The 13,280-nt window shown below is 48.7% G+C and overlaps 1 protein-coding gene and 1 long non-coding RNA gene across 3 annotated transcripts; one reads left to right on the top strand and one right to left on the bottom strand.

Annotated features, from left to right (window-relative positions):
* The first annotated feature begins 203 nt into the window (after positions 1-203).
* Positions 204-3,957, top strand: LOC136472575 (uncharacterized). 2 transcript variants are annotated; one of them, XR_010762388.1, is made up of 3 exons: positions 204-364; positions 856-2,317; positions 3,448-3,957. It is a non-coding gene; the product is annotated as an uncharacterized lncRNA (long non-coding RNA). The 2 variants fall into 2 exon arrangements; XR_010762387.1 differs by having other exon boundaries at positions 856-2,231.
* A 132-nt stretch (positions 3,958-4,089) lies between these two features.
* Positions 4,090-11,530, bottom strand: LOC136472576 (uncharacterized). The gene is made up of 8 exons (XM_066470274.1): positions 11,227-11,530; positions 5,933-6,068; positions 5,714-5,783; positions 5,517-5,610; positions 5,220-5,433; positions 4,956-5,097; positions 4,578-4,748; positions 4,090-4,494 (listed from the first exon to the last, which is right to left on the bottom strand). Exons 1-8 carry the CDS (start codon positions 11,465-11,467, stop codon positions 4,300-4,302), a joined length of 1,263 nt encoding a protein of 420 aa, XP_066326371.1. The 5' UTR covers positions 11,468-11,530; the 3' UTR covers positions 4,090-4,299.
* Positions 11,531-13,280: the final 1,750 nt, after the last annotated feature.

A 13,280-nucleotide genomic window follows, 5' to 3' on the forward strand; every position in this document is an offset into this window, starting at 1 on the left:
GAGTGGGGATTTTTTTTAGAAGATGGAGATAGGAGCATTATTGTTATTTAATTGAAAAAGGGTTTTCCTCATAAAAGTTTTTAGTTGAAAAAAGTCGCTTCCTGTGCCTTCCATTTTTTTTTCCTTTTCTCAAACAGGAAAAAAAGAGAAAGCAAATGTTAGTTGAAAAAAAAAAGGTAAATCAGGACGAACCCCACCTTGTCGTCACCCGCAATACGACGACCCCTGCCGGGGCCGCCGCCGCCGCGGCCCTTCCTCCTCTCCGCGTCTCCACCGCACTTCTCCCCTGGCGTGCCCGCCACCTCCCCTCCGCCTCTCCGGCCGCCTCTTCCAGGCTACTAGGACCATGCCTCGACAAGCCAAGGTGTGCCTTCCCCTTCCCTTTCGACTCGCTTTGTGCTTCAGTTACTGCCGGAAAGGGGACGGCAGGAGGGGAGAGATGAGCTTTGAGCTGGTCCCGTGTATTCCCAATCGCAAAGTTTGCATTTCGCTTCCGGATCAAATTGTGTGTAATTGAGGAACTGCAATTTTGCCATTCAGTGAAGTGACAAGCAGATGATGTCGTTTCTCTTGAGTCTAATCATATTCAGTGCATGCGTGCTCTTGTGATGATGGAGAGTAGTGAATTTATGGGGCACATTCCTTTTAATTTCTCCTGCCATTCGGATGATACACCTGCTGGTATAGGGTGAACTGTGCGTTATGGTGATTCAACTTTTAGTTTTGTTCAGTGTCTATTGGGTTTAGTTATTCCATTGTTTTCTCACTAATTGATTATCTGTTCATATGGACTGTGAAAATTAACGAACATGGTGGTGTTAATATCGACCTCACACACATTTTGTTGTTTTACAGGTTACTCTAGATTCGTTATCAAAATGCTGAGCCCTTGCTACCAGAATATATATGATGATGTTATAGTGAAAATGCTTATGAAATCATGAGGATTCTCACTCAGTTACAGTTTTAGTTGCAGCATAAGTTCAGAATTAAGCCATATAGCGGGAACAGAACAGTACACCAAGTGTTTACGGTACTTGCTTTATGAACTCATATGCAACAGCGTCAGAGCTGCGCCATGGCTGTAGCTTTGCATGCCACAAGGAGACACCGTCGTGAAGGCGCCATTGTGTTGACCACCACTTCATTGCGATGCTTCCACAACTTCCAGCAGAAGAGGAGGATGAATGCATTGTAGCACGCTGCAGGCTGCAAGCTTGCCAGGAGACGTGCCAAAGAGTGTTTGTTTGCTTGAGCATTGTGAGCAGCTAATCCTACGGCAGACCAAAGGCCTTGGGAGAAGGGACAAGTGAAGATCAGATTATTAGCAGTGTCACTGGTTGTGCCACACACCGCACAAGTGTCATCATCCACAATGCATTTCTGCCTGAGGTTGACCTTGCATTTGATCCATGACTGCAACAGCAACCACCTGAAGAACTGAACGTGCAATGGCACACAATTCCTCCAAACAATTGCAAAGAACTCAGCTCCCTCTCCATGCCCTGAGATGGCCTTGTAGACAGGCCCTGACTTGATGATACCCATTGTGTCTGCAAAGGGACAACGGGTGCAGAAAGCCAGGCATCAGGGCGCCCAATGCTGCTGATCTGGTTCTTCAGTTAGGGTGACTCTGTGCTGGTGGGCCGCCGGCTGCTCAAGTTCGCTAGCAGGTAGCAGCCACTCTGGACAGATGGGCAGCAATACATTCATGCAGGCCAGTGCTCAGAATGTCTCTGACAGATGTGTCTAGCCACACCGCATGAAAGTGGATGGCAGGGTAGAGCACTGAGAGGGGATTGGTGTCAAGCCAGGTGCCATCCCAGACACCTGTAAGCCATTACCCAGTGACAGTGGTGAGGATCTCAAGGCATCCCAGTGTGCACCTTAGTAGTAGGCCCCTGCAGGGTTGCAATGTTTGACTCCTTGGTGAGCTTAGCATACCCAAGCAGGCTGTGGCCTGTAGTGATGCAGTCAGTGGATGCGTTTGAGCAATAGGCACTGGTTATGCAAACCGATGTCACATACTCTAAAACCACCAGTTTCCTTGGGAAGGCAGACCTGAATGCAGGCTACAAGGCACTGCTCCTCTGGTGCAGTCGCTACTAGTCCAGATGAACGCCCGACGTATGCTGTCCAGAGCGTCCAGGGTGGCCTTGTGGGAGGAGGGATGCAGCCATCAGATAGATGATGGAGCTGTCCAAGACTGTGTTCACCAAGGATTTGTTCAAGTAACTACTCTAATGTCTCTAAATTAAAAGAGTTACAAGTGGCCATTGCTTATCCTGGAGTAGCACTAGAAGTAAATTTATTTGAGGTCCTGGCAATTTCTCACTTTATCTTGTGCCATTTGGTTTTCTTTTATTCTTCCTTTTGTTTCTTCGTGTTTTGGTCACTGCTGGTGACCCAAGTGTGATCTTAGTAGGATCTGCATTAAAAGTTCAGCAGATTGAAAAAGTTTGAAAGGACTTAAAATGGCACAAAACAAAGATCTCTTAGAGAAGTTTAGTTACAATTTTTCGAGACTCAGACAGCGCTATGGACATGGGAAATTGGCCTCTAGCATTTGACAATCACATGACTTGCTGGCTGGGGGTGTAATTTCATGGTGATGGATCACATACAGATGTCATATGCAGCAACAACAACAACAACAACAAAGCCTGTCAGTCCCAAAAAAGTAGATGCCATATGCAACATATCAAAAAAAAGTTGTATTTGTATGTGACTCCTCCTTTCAGCAATATTTTTTTTGAGCGCAAACCTTCTTTCAGCAAATTGGAACAGCTACGGAACCTTTTTCCATTTTTGTGCGTAGATAGATGAAAAATGGGATCAGGTGTCTATGTGAAACTAATTGTATTTGGAGTTCGAGAATCAACTGAATTTAACTGTTGGCTCTAATAAAAGCTGAATTTGAATGTTTCATAGCTGTGTTTGGATCAGAATTCAGAGCCATGCTATCTAGCTGTTGTGATCTGGTTTTTAATTAGTTGGAAACTGCTTCAGGGCTTTGTGATTTGAGCTTTTTTTGTTGGGAAAAAATCTCCTATCATATTTACAACACAGTGCATCACAAACTCCTTGCAGCACTGTATCACTGGCTACAGGTGGACATTCCTTTTTTGTTTCTTGAGAATGCACATTCAAATGCCTAACCTGGCAACCGTTTATTATTAGACTTTTGGATTGTTGGCTATAATGCCCAGCATTTTCTAATTAGTCACTTGATATACCCAGTGTTAGTACTCCGTGATAGATGTACTATATGAACAACTTAGCATTTTCTGGTGGCACTTTCAAGTAGTTGAGGAGCCTTATATGTTGAAATTTGATTACTTGTTGTTTAGTCACTGGATATATGTCAATAGCAATGTTTATAGCTATATAGCATTTCATAGGATTAGCTTGGTTTTTCTTTTTAATTATTATTTCTCAAATCTTCAGGTCTGAGGACAAAGACAATACCAGATATCGTCTAGTTGGTGTCATTGAGCACATTGGGAGCTCCATAGTGGAGGGGCGCTGCGTCGCTTATGTGAGAGGAAGCAGGATTGCAAGTGAGCAGGAGCCGAGCAGCAGCCCGTCTTCCTCATGGTTCTGTGCAGACAATGATACCGTCACAGAAGTCTCTCTAGACTAAGTCCTCAAGCAGGAGGCTTTCCTTCTTTTCTATAAGAGGATAGAAGATTGAGGCAATCACATGCTTTTGTTGGCCAAGGATCCAGTCGAGTGCCCACATACTATCGTAGTGGCTCTAGTTCAAGTCCATTTATGTTACACGTTTTAGGAAAAATTTGGCCGGTGTTTTCAATCCGATGATCTGTGATCTGTGAGCAAGATACACAGGCCTTGGTAAAGTTTTGTAGCTGATGCTTTTGACTATGTAGTGTAAACTCGGTTGGCATTCCTTGCCCTGATGGTTTTCATTTTATGGCTTCCAGAGTTGACGGTTAGTTTGTGGAATCATTTTGTTGCGTTGTTTTCTGAAGGATAATTGGTAAGGTGGCCTAACAGTTCATAACTACAGTTGTTTATCGGTGTAGGCTCAGGAACTGGTTGGTATTCAGGAAACAGATCAGATTCCTTGCAACAGTAAATTTTCATTCTAAACAGAAATAACAAGGGCAAATGTTAATTCCAGTAACACACTTTGTCACACGCACACAGTGCGCATCTCCATATACAGCTCGGTCATCTTCTCATTAACAGATTTTGACAATGCTGTCAAAGAGCACGCGCAGTTTATTATTGTGTGACCCAGGCTTGGAACCACAGGATTGATCACCTCGTCAGTCATCACTCCATGATCTCAACGACAGCTCGCCCGACGATCTTGCCCTGATTGAGATCCTCGTAGGCGCCATTCACCTCCTCAAACTTGCATTTCCTTGATATGGTGTTCTGGAGATTGAAGGCGCCACTCTCCGCGAGCTTCACTATCCGAGGAAGATCTTGCCTGGCCCTTGCGCCGTATGAACCAATGATTTTCACCTGGTTCCAAGTAAACATGAGAAGATGAACAAGGAACCATGCATGCAATGCAATACAAAGGTGGAAGCCAGCCGATTGCGAACCTGTCGTCGGACAAGACGGGTTATATCGACCTCCCCCATTACGTTTACTGCAGCAAGCCCGATCATAACAGCTTTGCCTCCATCACGTACGCTTTTGGCGCACTGGGAAAATGTTAATGCCTTACCAAGTGCCTCTATAGCCACATCCACACCCCTACCATCAGTAATTTCCTGTGAACAGCAAGGCATTCACATCTGAGTAGGATCAATATATAGCTGAAAAGTTCAATATGCACATTTTAACATAGCCCCCTTGAAGAAAAAGAAAAACTGAAAAAACACAAGATAAGCAATGGCAGGACTTATAATGAAGTAGATATATAGAACTAGTTTCTGAACTTCATTGATAGATCACAAACTTTGACAATCGACACATACCTTTATCCTTTCAACAGCATCCTCTTTTGCTGCATTTACAGTGTGGGTTGCGCCAAGTGTGCTAGCGTTCTGGAGTTTCTCATCAAGAACATCCACTGCAATGACTTCGGAAGCTCCAAAGGCTTTTGCTATCTGTAAACAGCTGCAAAACAAAAGATCTACTTTTAAGATACAAGTAAGAGGGAGGAAGAATGGTCATGTCTGTGCATTCATAGTCCCAAAAAAATGGAGAAAGGTTCTCAAATTTATCAGGCATCAGCTGACCTTGATCCAACCCCTCCAACTCCAATCACAGCTACCGAATCACCCGCCCGCATTTCAGCAGCATGCCTCAGGGCACCATACGCGGTAAACACTGCACATCCTAAAATCGCTGATTCTGTGTATGGCAACGAGTCGGGGAGAACTGCTAGCGCATTGGCTGGCACGACGCAATACTCTGCAAGCCCTCCCATACTGTACATGTACACCGGTTTCCCTGCAGATGGAAAATTTCAGAGCCTAGTACAATAATACTGCAGTGCTACTGATGTATGATGAGAATATGTTTCCTCAGGTTACCATTGCCCCTTAGAAACAGCCGTGTTTCACCATCATAGAGCGTCCCCTTTGCACGATTATATGCAAAGAAAGACTCGCACAGATCTTCTTGGCCCTGTATCAAATCAATGCACGTGAGCATAACTGCATAAGCAAGAAAAAGCACAGAGACAGGAGAGAAAAGAAAGGGATGCCATAATTCAACGAAGAGGCTGTACCTTAACACAGTAGAAGCAGTTCCCACATGGCATTATGAACGCGCCAACAACATGACTCCCGACTGGGAACCTAAAACGTTTTCAGAAAGGGAACCATGAATTCTGAAACGAAGACAGCGCCTGATGCCTGACGAACTGAATTACAAGCCCCTGGTGGTGTATGGTACCAACAAATCTGTCATTTCGGGCAGTAGTGGCTCTGTCATGGATATACTATACCTGTTGATGATCTCAGCAGGAGTGTGCGTGCCATGGTCGACAACCTCTCCGGTGATCTCATGGCCCACGACACAGGGGCTGGAGAAAGGGAGCTCGCCTTTGAGGACATGGAGATCGGAGTGGCAGACCCCGCAGGCTGCACCAAGTTGTGAACACCACCATGTCAATGTCAGACGAAGATGCTAGTCTTGCTAGTGTTAGCGATACAGTTAGGACTGAGTCTTCTTCCCCTCATGTAACGGCTGTAGACTAGCTCACGATCCCACCATGCCTTGTTTATAGGATCGGCATGCCTTGTTTATAGGATCGGCTGGTAGTGGATCAGTGTTGTATTTAACCCCAACTCTGAGTAATGGAATGGTGCGGTGATTCTCTCCCAATTCTCATCTCTTACATGGTATCAGACTGATCGTTCCGATCAATTCTCCACCTTCCGCTGCTCACGGCCATGGCGAGTCCCCACGGTTCCGTCTCGTCCAACCCCTTCGCTGATGGCTCCGAGCCTGCTCCTCCTCCCTCCTCCACTCTTGTGCTTCTCAATATCCGCAACCACGTTCCCGTCACTCTTTCCGCCGAGGACGGGAACTTCCGGCAGTGGCGCTCGTTCTTTGAACTCACCATCAAGAAATTTGGTCTTCTCAACCACATCGACGGCACGGTCGACGCCGCCGCGATGTTGGATGATGCGGAGTGGCTTCAGATCGACTCCTCCATCGTGTCTTGGCTCTATTCCACCGTCTCCAAAGAAATTTGGAACGACGTCAACAGGCCCGGCGCCACCGCCTACTCTGCGTGGAAGGCGATCACGGGACAGTTCCTCGACAACAGCCTGCAACGCGCTGTCTTTGCCCAGCAGGAGTTCCATAGTCTGTTCCAAGGCGACATGACTATCGGCGAGTACTGCGGCCACCTCAAGCGCCTCGCCGACACCCTCTACGACTGCGGCGCTGCTGTCTCCGATCCGGCGCTCGTCATCAACACGCTTCGCGGCCTGAACAACAAATTCAGTCAGGCGATCGCCGTGCTCTCCAACATGTCCCCGCCGCCGACGTTCCTCTACACCAAATCTTATCTGCTGCAGGAGGAGCATCGCATCAAACACTCCTTGAAGATGGAAGCGCAGACTGCCCTCCTCGCCGCCCACGACATCACCAAGTCTCCGTCTGCGCCATCACCACCCGCGCCCAGCAATGCCTCTGCTGGCGGCGAACGCGGTAGTGGTGATCGCGGCGACCGACGCAAGAAGCGCAAGGCGGCTGACAACCGTCCACGCAATCCCTCGTCGGGCGGCCCATCCGCGACGCCACCACAGTGGGCCTCAAGCCCCTGGCAAGGTGTTGTCCAGGCCTGGCCTCTCAACTCCTGGCGCCCTGGCGTCCTCGCTCCACGTCCCGGCGTTCACCCTCCGCCGGCCATGGCTGCACTGGCCGCACCGCCTCCACAGCACAGTGCCGGTGCCATTCCGCCCAGCCTCTACACCGCCCTCCATGGCATGTCTCTGAACAATCAGAATGGCGGCGGCAGCGACTGGTTCATGGACACAGGTGCCTCCTCCCACATGGCATCCCATCCTGGTATGCTCCATACCCATTCTGCTTCTCCTGTTCCTCGTCAGATCATTGTTGGCAACGGTGATCTCATGTCTTCCTCGTCTACTGGTCAAACCCTCATTCCCACCACTTCTTCCTCTCCACTTAAACTGAACAATATTCTTATTGCTCCCCAATTAGTGAAGAATCTCATTTCAGTACGTTCTCTAACTCGGGATAACAATGTATCTGTTGAATTTGACCCTTGGGGCTTCTCTATTAAGGATCTTCGTACCCGGATGGCACTCCTCCGATGTGACTCCTCTGGCGAACTCTACCCTCTGCGCCATGCTCCTGGTGCTACCTCCGGTTCATCTACGCAGGCGCTCCTGACCAAGACTGATGAGCCCCTCTGGCACTCTCGCCTTGGTCATCCTGGCCGCGACGCCCTTCGGCATCTGTCCCGGCTTGTAGGCTTCAGTTGCTCTCCGTCTAGCCGTCACACGTGCCATGCTTGTCGCCTTGGTAAACATGTACGGCTTCCATTTTCAGAGTCCACACACATTTCATCTTTTCCATTTCAGCTTTTGCATTGTGATGTATGGACATCTCCAATAATGAGCAACTCGGGCTACAAGTTTTATCTTGTTATCCTGGATGATTTCTCGCACTATGTTTGGACTTTCCCCTTACGCCATAAGTCTGATGTGCTTCCCACGCTGATCTCGTTCCATGCTTTCGTTGGCACCCAATTTCAGTGCGCTATTCAGTGTTTTCAAACAGATAATGGGAGGGAGTTCGACAATTCAGCTTCGCGTGCTTTCTTTGCCAAGCATGGCATTGTCTTGCGCTTGACATGTCCCTACACCTCGCAGCAAAACGGGCGTGCTGAACGCGTTCTCAGAACACTCAATGATGCCCTGCGCACACTGCTGTTTCAGGCCTTCATTCCGCCCACGTTCTGGCCTGATGCTTTAGCCGCCTCCACCTATCTTCTGAATCGTCGACCATGTCGCCCACGACAAAACTCCACGCCTTACTCACTCCTGTTTGGAGTCAATCCTGATTATGCACACCTTCGCGTGTTCGGGTGCCTTTGCTACCCAAACACCGAAGCCACAGCGCCACACAAACTAGCCCCACGTTCTGCCCGGTGCGTGTTCCTCGGCTATCCGCTTGATCAGCGCGGTTATAAGTGCTACAATCCTGAAACCAAACGTATGATCATCTCACGTCATGTGTTCTTCGACGAAACATGCTTTCCATTTGCACAACTGACTTCTCCAGGTACTGAACGGCGGGCGCAAATTGCGCCGAGTCTTGACGAGTTTCTCCCGGTGCCCACGCCTCCGCGCGCGCGCACTCGGCGGATCATACCCGTGGCGCCTCAACCATCGGCAGCCTCGGGTCCTCCACCGGCGCCACCAAACTCGGGCGACTCTGCAGCACCATCGTCCACACCAACTGCTGCGCCGGTACAGTCGGCCCCGGGTGCGTCTCCAGCACCACAGCCGCCGCTGTCAGCACCTTCTGCGCCAAATGATGACAGCCCGACTGTGTCCTCCACTCCAGCGCCGCCGGATCCATCGTCGACAACAGCACCACCGCCACCGCGACATCCCATGGTCACCCGAGCGCGGGACGGCATCCATATGCCGAATCCGCGGTACGCCAACGTCGCCGCGCCTGCTCCACCGACAGCTCCACCGCCTTCTGTCCGTGCGGCGCTACGTGACTCCGAGTGGCATGCGGCCATGCAAACTGAGTTCGACACGCTCCAGGCGAACCAGACATGGACACTCGTTCCGCGCCCACCACATGCCAACGTCATCGCTGGCAAGTGGTTGTTCAAGAACAAGCTGAACCCTGACGGCTCCCTCGAACGGCGCAAGGCGCGGTGGGTCGTGCGCGGCTTCTCACAGCGACCCGGGGTGGATTTTCATCAAACATTCTCCCCGGTCGTCAAGCCGACGTCGATCCGCACCGTACTCCATCTCGCTGCATCCCGAAGCTGGCCAGTTCACCAAGTCGACGTCAAGAACGCATTCCTCCACGGAAATCTGGCGGAGCGCGTGTACTGCCATCAACCAGCTGGTTTCGTTGACCCAGCTCAACCAAACCATGTCTGCCAGCTCGTGAAGTCGCTCTACGGCCTCAAGCAGGCTCCGCGCGCTTGGTTTCAGCGTCTGAACGCCCACCTGCGCTCTCTCGGGTTCACGGCGACCTCCTCCGACTCCTCCCTGTTTGTCTTCAAGGACGGTGCAGCGCTAGCGTATCTCCTCGTCTACGTCGACGATATCATCCTGACGGGCTCCTCCGCGACACTACTGCAGCAGATTGTCGCCGCGCTCTGCAAGGAATTCGCCATCAAGGACCTCGGGGCTCTGAAATTCTTCCTCGGGGTACAGGTTCGCCGTGATTCACGTGGCTTCTTCCTCACGCAGTCTCAGTATACGGAGGACATACTCGAGCGGGCCGGCATGAGCAATTGCAAACCTGCCACCACTCCAGTTGATGACAAGCAGAAGCTGTCTGTCCACGACGGCGACCCGGAGATGGACGCCACGTTCTACCGCAGCATCACCGGGGCTTTGCAATACCTGACACTCTCGCGGCCAGATATCGCGTATGCTGTCAACCAGGCCTGCTTGTACATGCACAAGCCACGGGCTGCACATTGGAACCTGGTGAAGCGCATCCTTCGCTACCTGCGCGGCACTATCGATCACGGTCTCAGGATCTCGGTGTCGTCCACTACTGATCTGAAGGCTTACTCTGACGCTGATTGGGCTGGGTGCCCAGACACACGGCGATCAACGTCAGGATACTGTGTCTACCTCGGAGATTCACTGGTGTCATGGTCCTCCAAGAGGCAGCAGACTGTATCGCGCTCCAGCGCTGAAGCCGAGTACCGGGGAGTCGCCAATGCCGCAGCGGAGTGCTGTTGGATTCGAAATCTGCTTCACGAACTACATGTGCACATCAACAAGGCGACAGTAATTTACTGTGACAACATATCGGCTGTGTATCTATCGGAGAATCCTGTTCATCATCGCAGGACCAAGCACGTTGAAATCGACATACATTTTGTCAGAGAAAAGGTTGCCTTGGGTCAGTTTAGAGTCTTGCACATCCCGACTGCGCGTCAAATTGCAGATATCATGACTAAGGGGCTTCCTACATCGCTGTTCCAAGATTTCAGAGTCAGTCTTTGCATTCAGTCATCTGGTGCTTCGACTGAGGGGGGGTGTTAGCGATACAGTTAGGACTGAGTCTTCTTCCCCTCATGTAACGGCTGTAGACTAGCTCACGATCCCACCATGCCTTGTTTATAGGATCGGCATGCCTTGTTTATAGGATCGGCTGGTAGTGGATCAGTGTTGTATTTAACCCCAACTCTGAGTAATGGAATGGTGCGGTGATTCTCTCCCAATTCTCATCTCTTACAGCTAGGAATCAGATCGGTTCATCGAAACGAATCCCCCGAGACACCAATCTGCAGCCCCGCACTCTCATGGTTGGGACTCTAGTGAAGCATCGGCGGCGCGCAATCACCAAATCAAGCAGATTTTGCATTTGGTTATCCAAAGCAGCCTCTATCACTAGCAACCGATGGACGCGGCATGGGACGAGTCGCAATTCAGAATTAGGGACAGAGGCAGCCGAGTTGGCTCATCTGGATTGCAAGCCGAAGCGTAGCGTAGCGACAATGTGATGCAAGAAGCAGTTGGGGGAGGGATGGAAGGGAGGGAGGAAAGGCGGGACCTTTGGTCTTGATGAGGAGCTCGCCGGCCTTGGGGCGCGGCATGCGGAACTCCTCGAGTGTCAGCGGGCGGCCGGGCTCCCAGAAGACGGCGCCGCGCATGTAGCTGGGCCCGCCCGCGACGTGGTACCCCGCGGCGGCGGAGTCGGGGCCGGCGGCGGCATCGGAGAAGGAGCGGCGGAGGAGCGCGCCTCCGATCCGGCGGAGGAGGGCGCGCGAGGAGGAGGAAGCGGACATAGCCATGTCCTGGACCAACTGAACTCAACTGCAGCAGGCTGGAATGGATGGAGCAGTCAACCAAGCAAGAGTAGCTTCCTTGGAGTGAGTGACTCAGCTACTGCCTGGCACACTTAAGTTGAACAATCAGAGTTTTTTTTAGTTGGCATCTGTGCATGTTCAATTAAAATTATCAGCCGGCTTATTAGTTATAATCTATAGTATTTTTCTCTCACAACAAATCAGTCAAGACCAGCTTATCAGCCGGCTTTAATACCAGCCGAACATGCCCAATGGATTTGATTGACATAATAACATACTCCCCTCCGCCATATAAATCTCACTTTTCGAGATAAAATTAGTGTTTGTGTCAAATTACGCATTTACCCTTACTCTATCATTCTAGAAACTAAAAAACAATGCTTACATTCCTGAATATTCTTCTCATGAATAAATAGAATATGATAGTTTTTAGATACGTAGTGGTATTTTTAATAGGTGGATCCTATTGGAAAAGTTGATTTCAAGTCTATATTTACATTTTTTTGAGATAAGATTTGAAACCTAGAATTACATTCTTTCGGGTACGGAGGGAGTAATAACATAGTAGGTCACAAACTTGTGATGTGACCCGATTTACTTGGAAGGAAAAGAAATGGTCTTGTATTTGCGGTGTGATGTAGTTGCTCTCCGTTCTAGGAAAAAAAATACTACGCATCTCACTTTTTTAACAGCCATTTTCTTTGTAAATTTGACTATATATATATATATATATATATATATATATATATATATATATATATATAAACTACTAATATTTGTGATGTACGTAATATATATTTTTATAATAAACATATTTAGAGACTCAAATAGTGATATTTTTTATAAATTGAATTATACTTAAATTTTAACTTCTTAAACATCGAGATATGTATTTTTTTTTAGAAAAAAAAACGAGGGAGTAGTTCTTGTCTATCCTTTTGTTCCACCCTTTGACCACAAAACAAGAGTTGTTTCTTACCTTATTAAATTTGGGATGGGCTGGTAGGAAAGAAAGCGGTGGCAATTGGTCACAGGTAGGGATGAAAACGGATCGGATACGGACGGATATCACCGATATTACATTTGTTTTCATATTTCTGTCCGGATTCGGATTCGAATACGGATAGTGTCAACTATGTCGGATAGGATACGATTGGATATCGACATCATAAATATGCGATTTGAGTATTCGGATACGGATACGGTATCGGATGTTGGATATCCGGACTCGGATACGGACAGATCTCAACCCCTCTAAACGGATTCGGTTTCGAATACGACCGGAAAATATCCGTACCGTTTTCATCCCTAGTCACAGGTGTCGTCTAATTTATTCGGAGAGACAATAGGACGAACTTGGTGATGAGGTAGGCTGCTGTGACCCAACCACCCAAGGGCTGCTACGAGCCTATAGTAGTATACAATATATTATAATATAATACTATATACAAGTAAAGTAGTTTGATTATTACTAGTACTAGTATTATGCTGGTGATTCCACTGTAACTCCCATAGCAGCCTTTTGGCATGGATAAGGATTACCACAGCCGTCCATCCAATCCAATTGCGCTTCACATGAATCCATATTAAACAAACAGATTATCTTCACATGCCTTGGACTCGGTTCCGGTGCTAATGCAAACAATTACCAACCACTCTAAATGCTGACACTGAAGACTGGCGGCACGGCTACATCAGAAGCCACCTCCAACAGCAGGTGCGCTGCAAAATACAATACTCCCTAAAAAATACAATAATACGTACGAACCAAGTCAACTTTTTTTTTCTCTTAAGCTTC

This window comes from Miscanthus floridulus, chromosome 8 (genome assembly GCF_019320115.1).
Source record: "Miscanthus floridulus cultivar M001 chromosome 8, ASM1932011v1, whole genome shotgun sequence".
Taxonomy (NCBI): domain Eukaryota; kingdom Viridiplantae; phylum Streptophyta; class Magnoliopsida; order Poales; family Poaceae; genus Miscanthus; species Miscanthus floridulus.